Source organism: Paroedura picta, chromosome 5, assembly GCF_049243985.1.
Source record: "Paroedura picta isolate Pp20150507F chromosome 5, Ppicta_v3.0, whole genome shotgun sequence".
In the NCBI taxonomy this organism is placed as follows: Eukaryota; Metazoa; Chordata; class Lepidosauria; order Squamata; family Gekkonidae; genus Paroedura; species Paroedura picta.
The window spans coordinates 72,889,766-72,914,249 of record NC_135373.1 but is presented as its reverse complement, the minus strand read 5'-3'; the positions used below and the strand labels follow the sequence as shown (position 1 = coordinate 72,914,249).

At 43.0% G+C, this 24,484-nt stretch overlaps 2 protein-coding genes across 6 annotated transcripts in view; one reads left to right on the top strand and one right to left on the bottom strand.

The window, feature by feature from the left end:
• The window catches only part of DOCK4 (dedicator of cytokinesis 4), a 320,430-nt gene extending 311,630 nt beyond the window's left edge, over positions 1-8,800 (bottom strand). For 2 of the 5 annotated variants that reach the window (XM_077338510.1, XM_077338512.1), the window contains exon 1: positions 8,501-8,797. In XM_077338510.1, the coding sequence (XP_077194625.1) occupies positions 8,501-8,537 (37 nt within the window). In that variant the 5' untranslated portion in view covers positions 8,538-8,797. Of the gene's footprint in view, positions 1-8,500 lie in introns of all 5 variants that reach the window. The other 3 variants (XM_077338508.1, XM_077338509.1, XM_077338511.1) reach the window with 3 other exon arrangements.
• Positions 8,801-8,847: 47 nt separating this feature from the next.
• Positions 8,848-24,484, top strand: part of ZNF277 (zinc finger protein 277) — a 47,173-nt gene continuing 31,536 nt past the window's right edge. The window contains exon 1 of the mRNA XM_077338513.1: positions 8,848-9,057. Coding sequence (XP_077194628.1) covers positions 9,018-9,057 — 40 coding nt within the window. The 5' untranslated portion in view covers positions 8,848-9,017. The remainder of the gene's footprint in view (positions 9,058-24,484) is intronic.

The window sequence follows — 24,484 nt, the reverse complement described above, 5'->3', positions numbered from 1 at the left end:
TGGGATAGATATAGCTGCCTCCCAATGCTTCCCCCCCCCAACTGGGCTCACCAACTCTGCTGCTGTCTTGTGAACTCTTCCCGGCTCGGAACTTGCTGGGCCCGTCAAACTTATGCCTGCGTGCACGCCCCACCTCGCCACAGCAGCGACGGGCCCTCTCTCCCACATGACTCTGAAGTGGGAGGGGGAGAGAGAGAGAGCTCCCGAAGGGCTGGGCGGGCGAGCGAGTGGAGAAGGAGGAGGATGCTGGGGGGAGAGAGGTGCCAGCCTCTGCTCCCCCTCCCTTTCCCTTTCGCAGTTTCCGGTGTTTTGAAGCTGCCCCCATTCAGACCAAACGTGGCCAGCCTGGTGCTGGGGCCTGAAAACTTGGCGGCAGGGAACACTACTCCTTGTCCTGCCCTCTGCTCGCTCCCTATGTTTTGCAGTTAAATAAGAAGAGGAAGCTGTTTCAGTTCGATGTATAGAGGCGCCGCCAAAAACAGCTTCAACTTGCGAGAGAGAGAGAGAGTTACCCCTTTCCTCTCGCCTTTTTAGGGGGAAGGGAGGTAATCACTAATTCGAGCATACTTTCTTGCTTTTTCTTTTTTATGGCTCTTTCTCTTCTTCCCCTCCCTTCTGATGCTCTTTTACGTTTTATTTGGTGTGTGGGAGGTGTGTGGAAGAGGGGGTAGTCTTATACGTGGAGTATATAACAAACTCGATATTTTTAGTGGAAATGTTGGGGGGGTTGTCTTATATGCCCAGTCGTCTTATACGCCGACAAATGCGGTACGTTAGTTACAATAAAAGGCGGCAGAATTCTATAACGATCATCCCTCCAGCAAAAATTTAATATTTGACTCAATGAACCCCTGCCTAATTCTCAAGGCAGGTGGCCAAAAGGTATATAAAAGTGTCTGTGGGGGAACTCAAAGATCTTCCTTGCCCTGGCCTCAAACACCTGGTGAAGAGCTCCATCTTGCAGGCCCTGAAAGAGCTCATTCCACCAAGTAAGGGCCAGGTCCAAAAAGGCCTTGGCCCTAGCTGAGGCCAGGCACACTTCATGTAGGCCAGGGATCACCAGCATTAGTTAATTAAAATGCCACTTATGTATCAAGATTTTAGCAGTCTTCTACCAGCTCTTTGAAAAGGAAATTACCTCTGCTGGTCGCTTCATAAATCTGTGTAAATGGGACATACTGCTAGATCCATCTACAATTCATGACTGGCTAAAACACAACTGATATAAATAACTGGCTTCTGGTCAGTATAGCTCATAGAAATAAGAAGCAGGGATAGAGCCTGATACTGACTTCACTCTTGAGAGATGAACAGCAGCAACAGTGAACAGAGGGCAGCCTCATGAATACTTAGTATAACAAAGGATGGCATAATACACAGTGACTGCTGGTAACACAAGTTGCTAAGAAGCCTACAAAACTATACTTATTATTAAGCTCTCTCAGCTTCTTTGTCCCTACACAAACCAGAGTGCTAGATTGTTAGCTCTCTTGCAAGGCTGCCTTCCTTCTAATTTGACCTTCCATAAAGGTTTTATCCAATATCAAGAGAATCATTTGCATAATGTAATAAAATATATCTATTCAACTTGAATGTTCCATGCTAACATATTGCCAAGAACCCTACTTTTCATTAATTTGCATGCCCCAACCTAAGTGTTTATTATATTCATAAGGAAATCAGATGGCATATTCATTTTCTTTTGCATAATCCTTTCTTCTAAATAATTCTACATATTTACAGTGGCATGAGTTCATCAGCAGTATACACACCAACTGGCGCAAAGCTTGCAGAACATATGTGCCATACCAAACTAAGACCACTAAGTGTCCTGAAAAATGTCCAACAGAATATGACTTTCTTATTCTTTCCTTCTGTGGTAGCCTGACATGACCTCCAAAATCCTGATCCTGACAAGAGTTCCTCTCATCAGGAATAGAATTTCAGGGAGCACTTTGGGCTGCCACAGGCAAGGTCTAAGAAAGACAAACAACAAGTCCGTGATCTGGGATCTTGAGCAGATTTTGTGTGCTCAAACATAAGCTTCTTTGGTGTGTGGGAGGGTGTAGTGGAGAAGGCAGGCCCACAGGTACAAAGGTCCCAGACCATTTAGGGCCTTAAAGGTAAGCACCAGAATCTTGAGCCTGATTCGGTCATTAATCTGGAGCCAGTGCAGCTGAGAATACACTGGTCAAATATGTGATCTTCACATGGCTCAGTTTTTGTGACCTGGGCCTCCTTTAAAAGGGAAGAGTAAAAGATTATGCCCAGTCTTTTAATGGTAGTCAAAGAGTTAGCTGGATGCTATCAAGGGCCTGGAGATGTAGCTTCTTGCTTGGAGTACATGGACTCATCCAGAGGACCTCTATTTTAGCTGGATTCAACTTCAGCTGACTCTGCTTGAGCCAATCCACCACAGCCTCCAGGCAACTGGCCAGGTCATTCAGTGGTATAGATGGATGGCATATTGGTATCACCAGCATATTGCCAATGCCCTAGCCTGAAACCCCAGATTAACTGGGTGAGGGGGGCGGGGGTAAAGGAGATGTTAAACAAAATTGGAGAACTGCTCCATGCGGGACTCCACAAATTACAGCATACTGCTATAAGGTACTCTTCCCTACTGTCACCCTCTGACTTTAACCTGGAGAAGACTGTAGTCATTTCAAGGCTGCGCCCTGTATCCTCATGTTGGCTAGGCATTAGGCAAGTGGTCCATGATCTACCATGTCCAACGCTGCTATAATATCTAAAACAATCAGCAGTACCAACCCACCTAGATTCAGCTTTCTCCAGAGATCATCTGTGAGGGCAACCAGAGCCTTTTCCATCCTGTGGTTAGGTCAGAACCTGGATTGGAAAATATCAAGGGTCTTCTACGCATCAAACCTGCCTCCAGATTCTGCCTTGGTACCACAGCCTTCTTGTTCATTTCGGGACACATTGTCTCAGTTCTTTATGCCAAATTTAGCGAGATGAGATTCAGTTTGACCATGATCTCAGACGGTTCAGGGGACATGTTTCTTGGTAAAGGCTCACCAGTAGATTGTACAAAACTCCATTTTTAAATTTGTTACTCTGTATGTTAAAATCTGGTTAGAAGTGGTTATCCCAGTTTGTTTCAGTGTTTAAGAGTTAAATAGAGTCTGCCTTGAACTAAAGGAGAGTCAAGCCTCTCATCATCAACATTGATAACTTCTGATTTACCTTCAAAGAGTAATTGTGATGGGCTGATTTCCATGTTCAATCAAGATGGAATACCTTGTCTACATAGACACAGTTTCAAAGTGTGTTAGATATTTAATTTTTTGTTCCAACATTTATAGCAAACCAGCTGCATTCCAGTTTGGCCAATATATAACTGGACAGTCACATAGCAGATTAGGGGCCATTCCACACCTGTAAAATAAAGTCAAAGGCTTACCTTTTGCAGATGCCATATTTTTGGTGTTTTGCACAATGTTACCAACGTCCAACTGGCAGTTACATCCTCCATTTTAAACCAAACTTGGAGAATCCAAAAAAGTAGATTCCCTCAATTATCTGGTACAAGTGAGAGGAAAGCACCCAGCAGACCACACACCACGAAAATGTGTGGAGCCCACCTCCAGCATCCAGCCTTGCACCTGTCTCCCTCTCCCTTCTACCGGGACAGTGATTTTTTTTAAAGCAAACTGTCTGGAGCAACGAATATACAATAAATTGCTCAGGCAAAGCAAAAAATAAATTTTCCCCATCAGTTAACACACCAAGTATGGCTCCCTAACCCCCCCTCCCAAAAAAAAATCGGGAACAAGATAGTTTCAAGACTAATGAGACTTCAAAAGGGGTGGCATTTTAAGTGAGGGCAGGTTTAACCTCTACTCTAAGACCCCCCTGGTCCAATCTTCTTGAAACTTGGGAGGAATCAGAGAAGAGGCGCCTGAAGCTACCCCGAAAGTTTCCCGTTAAAGTCAATTTGGATGGCCATTTAACTGTCAAAATCGGGTTCTTCCAAACCTGAAACGGTTCACATCTTTTTTTTTGGGGGGGGGGGTTGCATATGCCACACTCCCCGCTATACCACATTGTTATACACTAAAGGTTCAAGACATCATTCTAGTCTTATTTTGAGAATTTAAAAATCCAAATCTGGGCAGTTAAAGGCAGACATACTCAAAGCTGTGACACAATACAATTAATTGTAAGTAAGTGTCACTGAACAGTGGCACTCATTTCTGAGTTAACATGCATAGGATTGTGTTATTGCAGTCCTGTCTAGAATTAAATATCCTTAAGATTTCACCGAGACCTACATCTGCACAGAACCAGGCTACAATCTTATCCAGACTAACAAGTCTAATGCCACTAAGTATTACTTCTGAATCAACCTGTTTATGATGGTACTAGAAAGATAGCCCGCTGTAAGAGGGATACAGCGGGCATTAGGAACTTACCCAGCATGGTGTCTCGTGGCGACGGCTGTCTGCGGCGGCTCTGTGCGCCGCCGGCGGCTGTCCGCGGCGGCGGAGGCAGGGAGGCGCCAGCAGCCGCGCTCCGCACGACTGCCGGGGGCTCTGTCTGCTGGCGGCCTGACGTGGCGAGAGGCGCAAAGCGCCTCTCACCTCGTCAGGCCGCCGGGGAGGGAGCCCCCGGCAGCCACGCGGAGCACGGCTGCCGGGGGGCTCCCTCGGGCAGCGGCCTGATGCGGCGAGAGGCGCCGCATCACGCTGGGAGCAACTGCGAGCCGCGCTGTGCGTGGCTCGCAATTGCTGGGGCTGGGAATCAGAGGGACCAATCGGCAGGCGCTTCGTGCCTGCCAATTGGTCCCTCTGATTGTCTGTCCAGAGGAAGGGTCCAATCCGGACCCTTCCTCATCACAGACAGATCCCGCCTCATTACCCCTTAGCGAATTATTTAGTCCGCAGCGCCCGTGGTGCCGCGGGCAGTGTTTAGATTATGAAACAGTCCCTCAATGCACACCTATTTCAGAATAAATCCCACTGAAATAGGGGGATTCAAAGTGTGCAGAGTTGGGTTGTACCAAACAGTACTTACATTTCTCAACAGCTTTTCCCAAAAAAACAATACATTTGAATTTTACTGTAAACTAAAACATATTCTCATAAAGTAAGAGAAACTAAATGACATAAACCATGCACCACAATGGCTGAGGTAAAACACCAAGTGCCATCCCTATCTTAATCCCAGACAGTAAAGTGAGGTGTGGTGATTAAGCGGCAGACTAGGATCCTGGAATTCAAATCTTCACACTGCAATAAAGTTCACTGGGTAACCTTGAAGATAGATCCAAGTGGGTAGTCATGTTGGTCTGAAGCAACAGAACAAAATTTGAGTCCAGTGGCACTTTGAAGACCAACAATGTTTTATTCAAACAATGAGGTTTCATGTGTGCACACACTTCCTCGGATACAATATATTGGGATGAAAGTAATCAGTTCAAACATACAGGTAGAGTGTGAGAATAAATTAACATACAGCATAATGAAAATGGTTAACAGATTCCAGAGATAAATAGGAAAAACAGCAATTGGGATTGTAACTTTGAGCCAGTCAGTCTATCCCAACCAAATTTACCAGCCTACAGTTTTCTAATCCTGTATGACCTCCAAGGAGATCAAGACAGAGAACACAATTTTCAGTTTCCCATAATATCCTCATAGGCATCCTACAGAATAGGTTTGGCTGAAAGAGTGAACGGCCCAAGTTATCTTGTGAGCATTACAACTGAGTAAAAATCTGAACACAGATCTTGGGTTTGATACCCTAATCCTGGGGTAGTCAAACTGCAGCCCTCCAGAGGTCCATGGACTCCAATTCCCATGAGCCCCCTGCCAGCATTCGCTGGCAGGGGGCTCTTGGGAATTGGAGTCCATGGACCTCTGGAGGGTCACAGTTTGACTATCCCTGCCCTAATCCCACTAGCCCTCACAGGGTTGCTGAGGATTAAATAGGAAAGGGAGCCTGAGTTTCTTGAAAGAAGGGCAGGATAAAAGATGTACTAGATAAATGGCTCAAAGGCCATCTGGAAAAGTTTTTAAGTCAGTCTGGAAGGTAGCCTAACCACTTTTCCTGGGGAGGAAGTTCCACAGTCTGGAGACAAAAATGGAAAACAAGTTGCTTGTCTGGTTACAGTAATCACAGGATTCCAATGGGCTTTTCATTCTGACACAAATAATGCAATTTTTAAAAATGATTCGACAGTAAATCCAATTGTGAGACCATACATATGATCTGGTATAACAGCAAACGCAGGTTTGTGCATACAGAAGGTGATCATGGCTCACTGGTAGAGTATCTGCTTCAAACTCAGAAGCCCCAGATTCAGTACTCAGCAATCCCCTGTTTAAAGGAAAAAACAGGAGGTGATGGGAATCCTGGACTGCTGCGGCTTGTCAGAACAGACAACACCAATCTTGACAAACCCAAGGTTCAGAGCAGCTTCATGTGCTCACTGGAAGCGTAGTATTTTCTAAAATCCACAAAAATCCACCAGTGTTTAGTTAAAGGATTACATTTCTTCCTCTCTCAGTTGTCACTGATATTACAAGAACAATAGCTTACTCTCCCAGTCACACCTCTTCTGAAACACAGACAGCACTTGGGAGTTACACTGGGAGGCAACTGTCAGTGCTCAGGACAAAGCTAACTATGTAGGGCCATCTTTCAGCAGCCACATACTGATCACTCAAAGTGGAATGCACCCCCCCCTTTTCTCATTTCCATCATCAATCATCAATAAAAAGATAATGCAGCAATTGTACTTGTCTTTGTTTAATCAACATATATTTCAGTTAGGAAAAAAACATTCCTTTCCAAAGTCCTTTTTTTAAAAAAAAAAAAAGCAAGCAAGCTTTAACACTTGTCTAGTAATATTCCACATGCAATTCCAGGAAATACCAGAGTAGCTTTAAATCCATGTGCATAACTCTTTCTCTCTCCCTGTCTGTGTTCATAAACACAGGCATGCTCAGTCTCCACCACTCCAAAAGGCCAATGAGAGAACTAATCAATATCTAGTAACTCAGCTGTGACTGGGTACATAAAGAAGTCAAGAAAACGAATTCCATCAACCGATCTCTATAATTTAACATTTGGGTCAGAGAGCAGCATCTGGGACCAATTCCAAATGGGGCAGTCACAGAGAACAAGGTCTTGGCTCCCATGCTAATTGTAAAACACAGAGAGATCATGCACATATGCACAAGTCTTTACATTCCAACTGGATTTTTTCTATTATATCCACAACTCAATGGGCGGGCAAACAGGATACAGAAAGACATTCTCACCATGATCATCACCTGTGAAACCAGTCATAATAGCAGCTATTGTGTCAAACTCAGCAGGAAGTATTCATTATGTCTTAGGTGGGGTCCAGAACAATATATGTGATTTGCCCTGCACCCAACCCCAAAATTATTCCAAGGGGCAACTGGTTTCCAGACACCGAGACACACATTACAAATATTTACTCTAGTTGAAAGGAAAGACAGCTGTTTAAATGGAAGATTGGTGATAATACTGTTAGAAAAAACATCAGTTCCTAATATTAAATTGGGGAGAAGGAAATGAAGAGAAAAATCAGAAGAAATGACACTTTCTGTTGTTAGGAGGTGAGGGAGAAGCAGGAGATGAGAAACTTCACACTGATCAGTCAACATCTAACGTCCTTTGTTGTTCACCTTTTGTGTAGAGAATGGAAGAGGCTTTTCCTCCTCCCCAAAACAGGATGGTAAGTTCTCTAACTGATCATACATCATCCTGTCTGTTTTCTTGTGCAATCCAGACACTTTTGTACTCCATTAGACCCAAGAACAAAAAAACATCACTACTGGAACTGGGTTATTATCCAGACTAAAACAAAAAACACTAGAGACACACACCACATTTAACCATGAGTTGGCCTGCCTCACAGTTTGCATGAAAGATGGCAGCAGTTCAACCAGCATTTTAGCTCTTTGACAAAACATTTTTAGAAGAAAACCAGCACATCTTAAGGTTTGCTTAACATGTTTTTTAAGACATTCGAGTAGACTAAAGGACCTTTGCAGGATGCTCTTGAACTGGAAATAATGTCGAAATAAGAGTCTGTAATGCGATAGGCAAAGACAACACACATCTCTTTCCAACGAATAACGGGGATCCAATTTCTTCCCTTTAAAAAAAGAGAACTTTGCCACTCCTTTCTTTTATTTCCACATTTAAAATATCAAACGGCTTCCCAATGACACCTATTGGGGATGAATGGGGGGGAGGGGTGATGACCGAACGAACACGACTGTTTTCATCAACACCACTAAAAAAAAACCTAATAGTATCAACTTACGAAGTAACCATTACGAATGCAGATTTTCTTGTTATAAAAGAGGAAGGCGACGGAAAGGAATTAAAACACATGCAACTTCTGAGTCGGATGTAATTGTCACTGCTCCCTCATAAAAGAGGAGGGCAAAAGGGGCACCCAAGTAGACAGAAGCGCCCGCAAGGCACTCGCACTCACCCACGCCGTATTTCTCGTGCTCCGTCGGAATCCACATAGTCAAGTGCGCGGCTCCCGGTCCCCTTTTTCGAGCAGCAGCAGCCGCTGCACCACCTCCTCCTCCTCCTCGCCTCAGCCCTAGCTACCAACCAACCCCACTCGCTGCTCAGCGGCCAGCGCTATAGCTGCTCCCGCTCGTTGCGCGAGGCTCAGCTTCGCTCCTCCAGCTCCGGCGGAGAAGTCATTGTTCTGATTGACTGAGCTCCGTTCACGCTCCGGGACAGTCGCCGCTAGCACCACCCCCCGCTCCACACCCCCTTCGACAGTCCGGTGCACAGCGGGACATGTAGTCTTCAGCCCACCGTCAGGGCCTCTCTGCTGGTGGAACTGCCGACCAAACAAAAGATCGCCCGCCTCTGTACCCGGCATGCTTTGCGCCGCATGTTGGCAATGGGCCTCCTTCATTGGCCCAGGCGTTCTTCCAAAGATTGCGTAGCCTTTAAGACGGGAAATCTTTGCTACGGTACCAGCTACAGGCATGGCTGCTTCTCAGTACGGGGAGGACAAGAGAAGAAATGGTGAGTTCTGGCTGCTTTATTATTTTTTTCGGTCAAGGGTCTTATGTCATGATCTTGTAACCCTTACTTAGAAGTAACGCCTAGGGCAGAGAATGGCAGTCACTCATTTCAAGCACTCCGAGTGTCTGATAAAACCAAACTTTTTATCTTAACATTTCTTCTCAACTACTTTAAAAAAGCAGATCATGATGAGTAATTGTCTTAAAGGAGAAATGCCACCTTACCTTTCCTCACGATTCACTGTTACCAGTTCTAGACTTGCTTTAGAATCATTCAGTATCTCCGTGTGTGTAAACATAAGGTACAAAACTGAGTTATACCTAAAAGAAGATAGAAGTATTTTTCATTCAAACAGGAATCGTATAGCACATTATTGTCAGGTGCAGCAACAAGTTGTGCCTAACAGCACAATCCTAAACACAGCACACTCTTCTAAATCTATTGATGTAAAGAAGTTAGTGTTGCTTGGGATTGGATTAAAAGGCATGTGAACATAGTTGGTGTACATTGGGGGGAAAGTGAAGTTTTTAAAAAAAAAAATTACTAAAGAAAGGTCTATGGTACATCTTTGGAACATTGGTGTACATTGGGGAAAGTGAAGTTTTCTTTTTTAAAAACTTTAATAAGGAAAGAACATTTTTATTATCTGGAGTTGAAACTTTTTCTTGACATTAACGCAAAACTTAAGGTTTTTGCCTCCGGAAACAGTGGGATTAGTGAACGCAACAAGAAAGGATACCTATTTCACGCTGTTCTGGCCAGCATCCCAATACAGCGGGCTCTCTTGGACCATGGAATCTCTCTCCCTGGACCCCATCTGGACCCTTACCAGTTATTTTCCGCAGCCCCCCAGGTACACTGAAGCACCATCAGGCTGGGGACAGGGACAGACTCCGTTGGGGGGGGGGGCAAGAGTACAATCCAGTGTACTAGCAACAATGGGCAGCGCCGAAACGTCACTTCTTGCCTCCCCAGTTGGCCCAAACAGTGGCTGGTCCGCTCAATCAGAAGTGACCCCCTCGAATAGAACTGCTCCGGACACATGTGGCGCAAAGCAGCTAGTCTTTATTGAAGGGTTCCATAAGATGATGTGAGACAAAGCATGGTAGGCACAGGGAATAGTGACAGAGACACAGAACAAAGGGGAACATCCTTATATAGGGGGTGAGGTGGGGAAAACCGAACACGCAAGATCTGGCGGGAAAAGGGGTTTACACAGAAGGTGACTTGTGAGCTAGGTGGTGTGAAAGCCAGAGGCTTCTCTCCGGCCAGCCTGATGTTGTTTAGACTCAACTCTGTGAGCAAGACTGTTTCTAAGGCAACCAGAGAAGAGCCTGGCTCTGTGGAAAGGCTTTGAAGCAGGAGTCCAGGGAGCCTCGGGGGGAAGGGAGGGGGACAGATGCATGTGGCTCCCGTGGAGGCCAGGAGACCCATGAGGCACAGAAAACGGGGGTTCATGACACTTGTGAGATAAGACAGGTCTTACTGGACTGACCTGAGGCCATGCAAGAAGCTTCCACAGCAGTACAGGGATATGAATTTGACCTTTCAGGTGGTAGCCCAACACTCTAATTGCTATACCAAACAACCTCCTATGCAGTAAACATATTTATAACCTGCAAGTGCTGATTCAGTGTTAAGTATGATCATGATGAAGAATGATGAAGTATCCACTAGGCCTCTTCTCCCTTATGAGTGCTGTATCTCTGTTGAGGCCCAGGACAAGTTTACTGAAAGCCAGCAGATTCTAGAACCTTATTGCTCCTGCCATAAGATCTCATTGAGAATAGCTTGCCTCAATCTAACAACTCAATTTCAGATGTTTCCGGTCTTGTGATTTTTCAAAATTGACTTTAGAAGTTAAAAGACAACTTCCCTACTAAAATCTTAGCAGGTGTTTTACGAATATTCTGTTAAGTGCAATTCTGTTAGAAGGTAATGATTACAAGCCAAAGTGATTAGGTCTTAAATTGCTTTTCTAATTAAATTCTCAGCTCCAATTATTATCACTACCATAACTGAGCTTCTTAAAATAGTAGATGTTAATTATAGTAAATTAAAATCATAGGAACACATCTTTTTACAGTTATTATCTGATAACTGTATTAAGTATTATGGATGATTGGAAGCTGCAGCCTCTCAAAATCATATTGAGATAGTAGGGATTCAGTTGTCTGCATGCAATTTACACTGATTGGTTCTCCTTGACAGAGTGCTCTCTCCCTATTGGCTGCACATTCACAGGAAGGGCCAATGATTTAGGGATTGAATTTTCTGCATGCAATTTGCACCGCTTGGCCCTAATTGGCAGAGTGCGGTTTGAGCTGCTTGGCCCTCACTAGCAGAGTGGTATTTTCCTATTGGCAGCACACCCCCTGGATCAGTCAGGTAGGGTGTGAGTTGGTGCAAATAACTTCACCTTTATAATGTGTTCTGATAGTGATGATGATAGTGATTAGTGATATATATATATATATATATATATATATATATATATATATATATATATATATATATATATATATATATATATATATATATATATATATATATATATATATATATATATATATATATATATATATATATATATATATATATATATATATTAAATATCAGGTGATATAACCATATATGGTTATGCTTATCCTCCTCCCAAAATGGCCAACGGAGAGGGTGGAAGGGGAGGGGCCCTGGTCTTAAAAATGCTTGCTGGCTGAGGCTCGTCACACATGATAGCCTTATATTTTTGACTCTTCAGGTGTTTCTTGTTTAATTGGATCCATATTACTGGTTCTCACCTAAATCTCTGCCATCAGACTCATTTGATTACTATAAGTAAATTATTAGATCTTAACTAAATATGAAAGAGAATGAGGTGGCTGGATGGAGTCACTGAAGCAGTGGGTGCAAACTTAAATGGACTCCGGGGAATGGTAAAGGACAGGAAGGCCTGGAGGATCATTGTCTGTGGGGTCGCGATGGGTTGGACACGACTTCGCACCTAACAACAAATATCAGGTGTATATGAGTTACATCTGATATGTCCTCTTTTATCTTTCTAATGCAAGATAAGGCCAATATCAACTCTTAACTTCTGTTGAAATGCAGTTAATCTAACTTTCCTGTAATTTTCAGTTAACTGTAAAATATTCAAGTAAGGAAACAAGAGTTCAATGATAGTTGGAAAAGTGCATGAACTCAGTTAACGTGCATAATCAGTGGGGGGGGACTGGTAAATCAGATACTGCTTCATCCTCATTCTTGTTCTTTCCCACTCTTTAAAACAAATCTCTACTCTTTGCTATCTGTGTGTGTGTAGCTCTTACCCCCCCCCCTTGTTGATGAGGTATGCCAGAGAAGAGGGCAGAGTTAGATGCTATATTTTAGATCCTATTTTAACAATTCTCATGGCCAATGAACAAAGTAAAGAGTTGAACAAGGGTGTCCCTGTCTAATCATTCACTCACAGGCTAAATCAGTCATTCTGGTACCCTTGGCAAAAGTCCAAGGTGGATCTCCAGAATCACCACCCCTCTTTGTCACCCTTTCCACTGGGACTAAATAACAGATGGTCCTCACCCCATGCAAAGTGTGCAGGAACCACCGTGGCTCCTGAAAGCTAGCTGACTGGACCCCAAGTGCAATAGATGTAAGGAGCAGCTGGAGCCTGTCCCCCCCCCCCCCATTGAAGGAACAGAGCTGTGGAGAGTTGACTGCAGTGGGCTGCTTTTTAAAAGCATCGCAAGGCATGATTTGGCTTGAGACTGCAGTGTTATGGAAGAAAGTGCTTCTGCCCTCTCCCAGTCATTTTTCCTCAACCAAAATTTGCCCCACTTTGGAGCTGCACATGCAGAACCAAGACCAGACATTAAAAACATCTAACATGTAGTTTGACTTTAAATTTTGGTGTTTTAATACTAACCAACTGCTAAGAAGACTTCTTGAAAGTTCATATAGCATGCAAGTATGAAAATTTCAGGTTAGGGACTATAATATCCTTTTTCTCCCTTTTCTCTAAACACCTTTAATACTTAGCTTGATACTAATATTATGATAACTTGAAAGCCTGTAAAATGTTATGTGTTCAAGGGTATTTCATGGCTTTTGTCTTTCGGATTCTGCTTTGGACCACCCCTGCTACCTCCTATATAGCCTTTGTAACACCATCTTTGTTACAGGCTGGTTCTTTAAACTTTAGTTGCCTTGATTTTTTTTAGGGCAGTGGTCCCCAGCCTTTTTATCACCGGGGACCACTCAATGCTGGGGACCACTGACCGGGGACAACTCAACGCCTTTTACTGAGGCCCAGTGGGGGGGGGATAGTTTACTCCTCTACTCTCAACCACTGCCCTGGCGCTCTCTGATCGCTATGGTAATGTTTAAACATCCCTTCAAAATAAGATACAGACACGCCACAACAATGTAGTGTGTTGTAAATGGCTGGGGGGGATGAAGTAAAGGGCCGGGGGGGAGAAGGCGTCCTTCGGGGCCCACCTCCAATTAGTTGAAGGACCACATGTGGTTGGGGATCGCTATTTTAGGGGATGGCTGTCAGCTTCCAAAGGAATATTCTTCTGTCTCTTGCTTGGTAGTAACTCTTTATCCAGGAAGCCTGATTTATTTTCTCACCACTATAAGCCAGGTGCAAGACGACCTGGCTCATCCTACTGTTTGGGATAGCTTGATTAATGATTTCTTGACTCATGACCACCATTTAGGGTATAAAATGATCAGTTTTAACTATGCATGTCATCCTGAGGTCTGGCTAAGTTTTGCTGTGCTTGTGTGTGCTTGAGACCCAGCAGATGGGAACTTAATCTCCTGTTTCTATAAGCTTGATCATTGCTTATTAAAATCTCCTTGTAAGCAAACCTGGATCTTTCATATTGTTTCCTTAGGATTTCTGTAAACCCAGAGCATCTGGCCAGAGCTCCAAACGGTGGCATAGTCGGCAGGATCCCACAAGAGCGAATATGCTAAGACTCTGAGGGAAGGAGGGTAGGGAGGCTGTACCTGGAAGTCAGATCCCTGGCTGGCCCCAGCAATTGTAAAATCTTTGACGGTTCTCAGTGGACCAGTGGCTTGGCCAGAAGTGGAAAAAATTGCACCCCAGTTGATTTGGCAGATGCCATAGAGACCCTGAAGTTAGAAAAGTTCAAGTGGGAAGCCGTGTTGGTCTGAAGCAGCACAGCAAAATATAATCAGAGTCCAGTGAAACCTTTAAGAAGAAGAGTTGGTTCTTATATGCCACTTTTCCCTACCCAAAGGAGGCTCAAAGCGGCTTACAGTCGCTTTCCCATTCCTCTCCCCACAACAGACACCTTGTGAGGTGGGTGAGGCTGAGAGAGCCCTGATATCACTGCTCAGTCAGAACAGTTTTATCAGTGCTGTGGCGAGCCCAAGGTCACCCAGTTGGTTGCATGTGGGGGAGCGCAGAATCGAACCTGGCATGCCAGATTAGAAGTCCGCACTCCTAACCACAACACCAAACTGGCTCTCAGTGCTTGGACTCGAAAGCTCGCACCTTGAATACATCTTTGTTGGTCTTAAAGGTGCCACTGGACTCTGATTTTGTTTTGTTGTGCTAGAAAAGTTGTCAGCTAAGCAGAATACTAGGAGGAGTACTGGTCCACTGGCACGGCTTCTGCTCACCTCTTAGAACAGCTATGCAGAAGGAATTAGAATGGAAGGAGAAAGCACAAAAATTGTAAGTAGAACTTGGTAATGAAAGATACTTGTAAGTGCTGACTCTGGAGATAAAAGCTTGCCAGAAAATGGTCAGGAGGAATACACCTATGGTGGATGTGTTGCAGACCATGGAATATTATACCTGTCAGGAGATGATTGCATGACAAGACTATTCGCACTTGACTGGGTCTCTCTGGGATACAGGCAGAGATACAATTAAAACTGAGTGGAGTTACCATTCAACCTGGTTTGAGGCAGCTTCTACAAATGGCTTCCTCCATTGAGGGCATACATATGCTAATAGATTGTATCATAAATGCAGTGTGCCAGGCATAGTCTTATTCAATGGAAAGAGACGCTGCACATCGTTTCCCTCCTCCCAATGAGGAAGAAACCAGGAAGGGTTTGGAAAATACTTGGAAAATGACCAGGCAGAACTATTTGGATCCTGAGTTATCTTATCTTCCTGTCTAGACAGAGTGGACTTCCCTGAACCCCTTTTATGGAAAAGCTAGTTTCTCACCAGAGGCTCTCCATGTTTCACCTGTCTCCTCTCCACTGGCAGGGGTGGGGAATGGTGGCCACTTCCTCCATGGAGAACCTGCTGATCTCACTCATCGCTGGTGGGGGTGGAGGAGGCCACCTTCTTCCACAGAGCATCTGCAGATCTTGCCTTCCACTTTGCCACTGACAAGGGGGGGATACTTTGCTGTTCTCCCTGCTTCTGCTCCTGCCTCCTCCTGGGACAACAAGGGAGGTCACCTGGCTGTGCTCCACCATAGCATGTGGCTCTGTCCATGCTCCTGCATCCCAGGAGGGCAACGGGGCCTCCCTAGGCACATGACTAGTGCCAAGGCCACTCCCTGCAATTCTGCCTCCTGGGAAGCCACATGAGGATGGCTAGCTACCCTCTGTTGTGACAGCCTGCCTTCCAACTTCACCTGCCTGCTCCATAGGGCGGTGCTCGCCCTGCGGCCTCCATCGCCCTTCTGCTCATTTTTAAAACGGCCTTTACTCCCAGTTTTAAATAATCTAGAATGCTTTATCTTTTGATAATATATGCCTGGTGTACCTTCATATACTCTTGTAGGGGAGGAAAAAACTTGCATGCTGCTTAAATCCTCCATAAACTTTCCAAAAAAAGCCAAACTGTCTCACAGTACTTGAAGCTCTTACCAATCTTGTTTCCTAATGAAGTAGAAACAACTGTTATGAGCATATGAAATAAAGGATTGAATTTGCTAGAACTGCCCCTTTTGAAACAAAGGCACTCAAGATTACAATGAAGGAAGCATAATGGCATGCCAAAAAAAATACCCAGCTGTATTCAAAGCTTCACTGACACAGAATTAAATGGGATCCCTGCTGCTTCAAATGAAGACCAGATCACTTGTGCAGAAAGGCTTTGCCTGCATTTAACCTTCAGTTTTGTTTCTCAGAATAGTGCTTTTTCTTTGTATTCTAGACAGTGTCACATTCTTTGGGATATCCAAATCCCAAAGCAGACACGTTTCATGGGTAATCATATCCAAAAGAGGTGACAGATATCACGTGTTCAGATTGGATAGCTAGGTATAAATCTGGATAAGAGATGTCTTATCATTATCTGAGTGTACTACACTGCCTTAATCAACTCATTTGATCATTTTGCAAACTCTGCAGACTGTTTAAATCAGGGGTAGCCAACCTGTGGTCCTCCAGATGTCCATGGACTACAATTCCCATGAGCCCCTGCCAGCAAATGGTTTTAAATAACCGACGGTTTAAATAACCCCAGAGTTGGGATTGAGCAGAGAATGCCTGGAAATTTATCCGCTCAAAAACCTCCACAAGCAGCTTGAAAGTTCATGGGAAATCCATGCCAGTTGACCTACTATGAACGTTATTTTGCAAATCACAAACTGGTCAAAATTCATCACATATTTTAGTTCATGAGCTGATTTGTGCCCACTGCTAGTTAACGGGTTAACTGTCAGGTTACACTGTTCTTCCAAGAATTCAGCTAGTTACCATTGGAATTGTAAGCAAAATTCAAGATATTGCTGTTTCCGTTAAAGTTCTGTGGTGCCTGCATGCATTCTGATGAACCCATGCATGCCACAGCCTATTCACTCTGCTGTAGATTCCACTGTAATCAAGATATAGTGCCTTTTCTGTAGTGGCTTTATATCTATGAAATTCCATCATGTAACATTTGCAAATTCTAAGAGCTTGATGACTCAGGAGTAAAGTTAAGACTTTCTACCTTAAGCATGCTGGGCAGTTTGTGGTACTTTAACATGTCTCTGGAAACGTTTATCAAGTACATAATTCATTTAGTGAGGTTTCAGTATTAGGTTTGTGGGGTTCAATGTGTTGAACATGGGTATGTTTTTTCCCTATGTTTGGTACCATGGTTTTGTGACAAGAAAAGGAGAAATGTGAGATGCTAATAACTTTGGGAACTTAAGGGCCTAGAAAAAGGAATATTTTTAAAAGCTGTAAGGAGCTCTTGTTCCAAAGTTGGCAGTTCCCTAGGAAAAATAGTTTTGAACTGGAAAATGGGACATACATCGCTTTCATCAGGTTTCCCCATTTTTTTGTAACAGAAAAAGGAGGGGTGTTACAGTAAAGATTTTGTAGAACTAGCAACTCAATAACCTCTCATCCAGGTCCTAACAATTTAGTGAACACATTTTTGAAAATATTTAGGTAAGTAGATTGAGGAACAAAGTCAGTCCTTCTCTTAGATGTGTTCTGCTGCAAGAATGTTTCATGATGGGCTAGACCTGGGTGAATCTGCACGTACTTTGTTTATTCTGTTGTGGATCCTGCTGAATCCAGATCAATTTGAACTCGGGTCTTCCTCTTCCCTCCCCTCCCCATTGAAACAAAAGTGTTCTGCACGTGGTTAGGGATGCTCAGAAGGGGAGGGAGGAGCCAATCACAGCAGGAGCCTCTTTCTTTTCTTGAAGGGGGGGAGAGGATTGGAGACAGTAGAGGAGGGAGGAAAAAAAACAAGAGGCAAATCTCTACTGAGAGAAGTTAGGGCTTCCCATTTAAGGCAAGCTTGCAGCCTGAGAATGAGGAACTGAAGCTTGGCCAATCAGGTCTTCTCTACCACAGAGCTCAGCAGCACGTTCAGAACTGGCAGAGCTCTGCATGCTTTCTCATGCCAATTTTTCAAATATTTTTCAAATATTGAGGATTATATCCACTCTAGGGCTGATTCTGCACTTACTTTGTTTTTTTCAGTGTGGATCCTGCTGAATTCAGATCAATTTGAACTCTGGTCTTCCTCTTCCCATTGAAACAGAAAAGTGTTTTGCACTTGATTGGGAAAGCTCAGAAGGGGAGGGGGGAGCCAAGCCCAGACAGACCCTATTTCTTTCTTTCTTTTCTTGAATGGGGGGGGGGGATTGAAGACAACAGAGAAAGGAGAAAAAAACACGAGGCAAATCTCTATCCACAGAAGTGAGGGTTTCTGCAGTTTCTACAGAAAGAAAATTAGGGCTTCCTCTTCAAGAAAAGCTAACAGCCTTGGCTGGCTTCACAGGTTTGGCCAATCAGGGCTTCTGTACCACGGAGTCAGCTGGCCAATCAGCGCTTCTCTACCACAGAGGGAGTGCTTTCTCATGCTTTCTGAACTGCAATATTCCAATATTGAGGATTAAAAGCACTCCTGGATATGGCGAAGAAATGGTAGGGTGACTCTGGATCAATCCTGCTTGGTGCAGAGGGAAAATTAAAATCGCCCAAAATCAAAACAGAAATCGCATTCTGTGTAGACAGCAGGGACTGATTCGACCTGGGATTGGAATAAAAGCTCCGTGCAGTTTACACCTAGGATATTGCAGGGAAAAGGTAAGGTCACTCCAGATCAATCATGTTTGTTGCAGAGAGAAAATTTAAATCGGACAAAATCAAAATGGAAATCACATTCAGTGAAGATGGCAGGGACTGAAATGACCTGGGATTGGAATAAAAGTTCCGTGGAGATTCATCCCTGGACTGATCATCCATATTTTTTCATTTGTTTTAAAGCCTATGGATTGCCTTCCTAAAGAAATATTAATACCTACACATCAAAAAAAGTTTGTTTCTTTTAACTAATGAGGAAGAGTCCATGTAATTGGATCCATTGTTGAACCATGCATACTAAAAAGAATTCTGGTATTCAGCTGAAATCTGTCCTTCTGTAAATTAAGTATGTTGTCCTTTTCTGTATGCATGTACTTTTATGCAACTGCATGGTTTGTTTAATAAAATATTTGTGCATGTTAAATGTCATGACTGGAGTAAGACAAACTTTACTCCAAATGGTATGCCGTTGGTACAATCTGGCAGCGTTAGTCTTATGTTCTTAAGACCTTACTAGTCATCCATACTACCAAGCCTCTACTTCCAGTGAGGAAAAGTCCATGTAATTGGTTCCATTGTTGAACCATGTGTACTGATACTTATCTTAATATTAAACTGAAATCTACTCTTCTGTAAATTAAGTCCGTTCAGTCTACTGTTGTCCATACTGTATGCATGTACTTCCATAAGACTGCATAATAAGGTCAGTTAAAAATGAGTCATGACTACATTTCTCAGGTTCATACTCCGTTCTCTCTCCACAGCACCTTCCGTGTTTAATATTAGTTGTACCTCATTGTTTATTTCATTTGCATGCTGCCTTTCAGTGGGAACCCAAAACAGCTTACATTATTCTCCTCTCTTACGTTTTATTCTCTGAGAAAATGTGATTGGCCCAAAGTCACTCAGCAAGCTTTCAGGACGTACCACATGGGGTTTGAACCTGGAGCATCACAGCTCCTAGTCTGGCACTGTAGCCACTACTCCAGTCTGGCTGTCCTAAATAGTTTTTTGACAACTATAATTTTTTTCTGAATCTTCTGCCTCTGACAATAACAGTTTAAGAATGACAGGAAAATGTTACTTTGTAGTCTCTTGGGTAATGGAACAGATCTTATAATAAAGGGCAATTAAGAGATGAATGACAAAATAGGAACAATTAATTGTTATCCATTGTGTAGGGGATTTTTATTTTTCCAAGGCATTTACCCTGGTGAATAGTGGGGCAACCTGCATTTATTTGTATAGTTCTCTGTGTACCGTGATTTGTTCAAATTTGTTCAAATCCTTGTGGTTTTAAAAGACGTCTGGAAGGGTTTGACTGAAGTTAATCTGTGCTCAAGGATTCTGCAGATGCTGCATGTGATGCATTTCCTTGTACACATACAAAGTGGCCTGTTGCTTGTTATTTGTTTAAAGATCCAGCTCAGTGAACTGGATTAAGCAATATTAAACAGAGCTAGAATAGTAAGGCAAATCTTGTTTTAATTTGAGCTTCCAACTGTTAAGATTTTTGTTCATCTGTTTCCCTATTTCTTTCATTCACTTATATTCTGACGCCTCCGCCATAGTACCCATAGCAACACTTGTTAATGCTAATGAAACTGCAGCATCCAGGGTTTCTCTGTTAAATATGGCTGTTGAACACAGTCGTGTTCATATGAGCTCCAGTGCTACCTGCTCAGAGTAAACTCTTTTCCAAGATGGCAAAACCTGGTCACTCACTGGTTTTCTTAAAGCCTCCCTAATTTTGCATCATGCAGTAAAGCCCTTGTATTCTATGACAGTGGATGCTCAGGAAGATCGATACGTATCTCTTGTCAAATTGACCCAGTTTAGCTGTAAGATGAAGTAGTCTTTTCAAGTATTAAATTTGCATTCCGTGGATCACTGCAGAGTATTGAAGCTGATTGATCTGTGGAATGTGATGTCTCAGAACACATGGCTCTGTTGGCTGATTCCCATGTAGCACTAATAGCATGTTAATGAATGAAGTAAAGGGCAAATAACTCCCATGGAAATGTACAAAATAGTAATCTAGGTTAATAGGAGGATATAAACCTTTGGGTTGGGGAGGGGGTTTCCCTAAAAGAATATTCAGTATTTAATTTGTTTATTGTGAAATACCCTTTGTATTTTGATTAAGGCATAAAGCTCATTGTCTCCATTACATTGGATAAAATAATACAGTCAGCTTTGATACAGAAGTATCATTTTAATGCCAAGGAAATTCAAGTTTGCGGGTGAAATATGGGGGCAGAGAGATGGTTGTCTGAAAATAAGTGCAATAAAATGAACTCTGTTTACACTGTGAGTGTAGCAAGCCAGTTGCCTAAAAACGGGGGTCAACCAAAGACTCTTAGCCATCTCTGGTATGAGGGGAAAGGTTTCCCTCCCTATCTCTCCTCAGAATCAGATCCAGCAGGTTAGGCAAGAGAGGAAAATTACCAAGGCTCCCATATGAAAGAAGGTAGGTGGGGTGAACAGAGAGTAAAACCATCAGCACTCCACTGTGGCCAGCTTGCTCTTTCCCTGAGCAGTTACTGTGGTGGCTGTATTCTTACTTTTCTGGCCAGCTTGTTGTCCTCCTGGCAACTGCTCAGGTACTGGGATGAGAGCACAGAGTCCACAGAGAAGGGTGGAGATTGTGGGAAAGAACAGGGTGGGAAAGGACAGGCCTTTTACTTCCAACCGTGGAATTAGGCTCACAGCTTACATGTCTTCCAGACCCTCAGGCCTGTTCCAAGATAGGAATGGCCTGCTGACTACAAGTCCCAGCTTGCCCATGTTCCTGAAAAAAAGAATCATAGAGTTGGAAGGGACCTCCAGAGTCATGCGGTGGATGTCACAGTGACAAAATAGGGTTGGGTGCTTCAGCCGCCAAAGCGGCCGTTCCAGCCCAAAGCTGCCAGCACTGGGGGGGAGGGGCAGCACCGGTGCTGGCATGCCAATTGGCACACGCATGCAGGCGCAGAGCTGCTTCAGTGGCTGAAGCGCCCAACCCTAGTGGCAAATAGTGCTCAGAAGAGCAAGAGGTGGCATGTCAAAGATCCATCTGTAACTCCAAAGCCACTGAGTAACTGTCCCTGCTCTATGATTTCCCACCCTGTAAAGTATGTCTAGAAAGCCCTGTAGTATCATTAAAAGCTTTGTATTCTCTCTGCTTCTCAAATCTTAAATATTTTGTTTACTTTTTCAAAGAGCCGTGGGTTGAAGTTTTTTCAGTCCTGCTTTAAGGGCAATGTATACTTTCAACAATGAAGTATTGTAGAGACACCATGGTAGAACTGAGTCTGTTTAATTACTGCACATTGGGAACTATGGCTGATGTCCAAGCATGCAGAATCCAACACATGTAGGTATAAAACATGCAGTCTTTACCACATGAAAAGTAACAAAGGCCAGCAGGCTGTAAATGCTCTGCACTTACAGATGGAATGTCTGGTGGACAAAGAACAAGTTGACCTATAGTCAGGGCATATAGCCCTCATTGGAGAATGCAGGTGCTGCGCCAATGTTACACAATTGTCTCTTTATGGACTTCCATTGATGTGCAGATACCTATTTTGGAGTGTCACTTTAAGGTTTTTATCTTATAGGGAGATCTTTTACTTCTTCCTCTTATTTTCCTCACAATTATTTTTTTGTTGCATTCTGTCTTGTTTTGGGATTGTTTTCAAGTTGTGCAACTAATTCTCTCATATTAGCCAGCTGTATTAATGAGATAATAAACCAGGCTTGTTCCTAATGAATTGATTCATTCAACTGCTGAATTTAATTAGAAAGACACTTAACATTCCAGCAGATGTTCTTATTTTGTTTTCGTACACTTGTATTTTCACACAATAAGCTGACAAATACATCAGAATCCATATTAATATCCCTTTCACCTAAAATCTTGTGTCATAAATTGTATAATATTGACACTTAGTTGTATAAATCATTGTTCTTGATCACTGGGGACATTTCACGTGCATTTTAATCCAGTCCTTTGCTGATTTAGGGATATCAACATCTAGATTTTGAGCAGTTTCTCCGAACTGTGGATGGGGCTAAATAATTACTTGCTAACTTTACCAAGGTATTTATCAAAGTTGATGTTTATGAAAGTAGATCTTGCTCTTCAAAAGTGATTTTGAATGTGGTAAGGAAAAAAGCACGAAAGGTCTGCAAATTAGAATGAGCTGTGGCTCAGGGAGAGAGTCTGTGCTTGGCATGCAAAAGATCCCAGTTTTAATTCCTGACATCTGCAACTAAAAGTATTTCTGGTGAGCAGGTATTGAAAAATACTGTTATCTCTTTGGAGCCAAGGAGGCCCACTGCCAAGTCACAGTAGATGATACAGAGCTAGATGGACATGGTCTGACTCAGTAATTATAACTTTATGTGTTCACTTCCAAATTACATTTAAAGGGGAGAAATAATGTTCTGTCTTCATGGAGAGCATTACACCTTTATTGTTTGCTTGCTTTTCTCCCCAGTAGAGACCCAAATATCATTCTCCTTTCCTCCATTTTATACTCATATCTCTGAGGGGTGAGAGACAATGACTGACCAAGGTGAGCTTACATTGCAGAATGGAGGAGTTGGATCTCTCAGGACCTCGTCCAAAATTCTCTCTGCTATATCATATGGCACAGTGTCCTGTGGAAAGTATACAGATCTCTCCTTCTCCCTTCCTCCTCTCAGATCTAGGAGAGTAGAGAAATGTGACATAAGTCCTTCTTGTTCAGTGGATTGGCCAAAGCAGAACTCTGAAGTACAGTAGACCCCTCGCCACTCAAAGATTCATAATTCATGATTTCACAGGTTCATGGTCCATGGTCTGGTCACATGATGTGATCTCAAGCCAGTTTTTCTTCCCACTGTGCCATTGTCTTAATTATATCATTAAATTTTGCAAGAAACCTAGTAGCATTTGCTACTGCCTCCTAATATTCACAGGTTTTACCATTCCCAGTAATTTTGGGGACAGATCTGTCATGAATAGCAAGGGTATATTGTATTAATGCATACAGAAATGTGCTTCATTGGAAGAATACTGTCTTTCTATTTATTTAACTTTAAACTTTTATTTGCAATTAAAATATTTTAGCTTTCAGATTTTTGGGTCTTTTATTATCAATGATTTGGCTGTATCTGAGAGTAAGACTATGAGACCTATTAGATCATACCAGTGGTTCTAGTCCAACGTTCAATCTCACATAGTGGCCAACCAATAATGGACTCCAGTTACTGGCTCCATCAACAACAGCCACTTATAGAGCTATCCTCCGTGAGTATAATTCCCTTTTAAAACTGTTTATTCCTGAGGGCATCACTATGTCCTCTGGCAGTAAATTCCATATTTAAATCACTCACTATATAAAGAAGGATTTCTGTTTGTCCTGAATCAATTGCTCATCGGCTTCATTGGATACCCTCAAGTTCTAGTATTTTGGGAAAGGGAGGAAAAGTCCTCTTTGTCAATTTTGTCTATCCCATACATAATTTTATAAACCTCTATCATGCCCTTCTTAGTCAACTCTTTTCTAAACTGAAACTCAGTCTCTTCAGGCTTTCCTCAAAGGAACATATGCTGGCCTTCTAATCATCTTGGTTGTCCTCTTCTGTCCTTTTTCCAGCTCTGCAAAGACCTTGTTGAAATATAGTGATCAAAACTGCACACAGTATTCCAAATGAGTCCACACCATAGATATATTCAGATATAATAATCCCCACCATGGAGTTTGCCTTTTTCTCACTGCTGCAGCACACTGGGTTTTCACTTCCATTGAAATATCTATTATGACCCCAAGATCTTTTTTCCCATGTCAGTCTCAGCAAGTTCAGATCTCATTAGCCTATATTTAAAGTTGGGATTTTTATGCCATTGTACTTCACCTTACACTCCCCA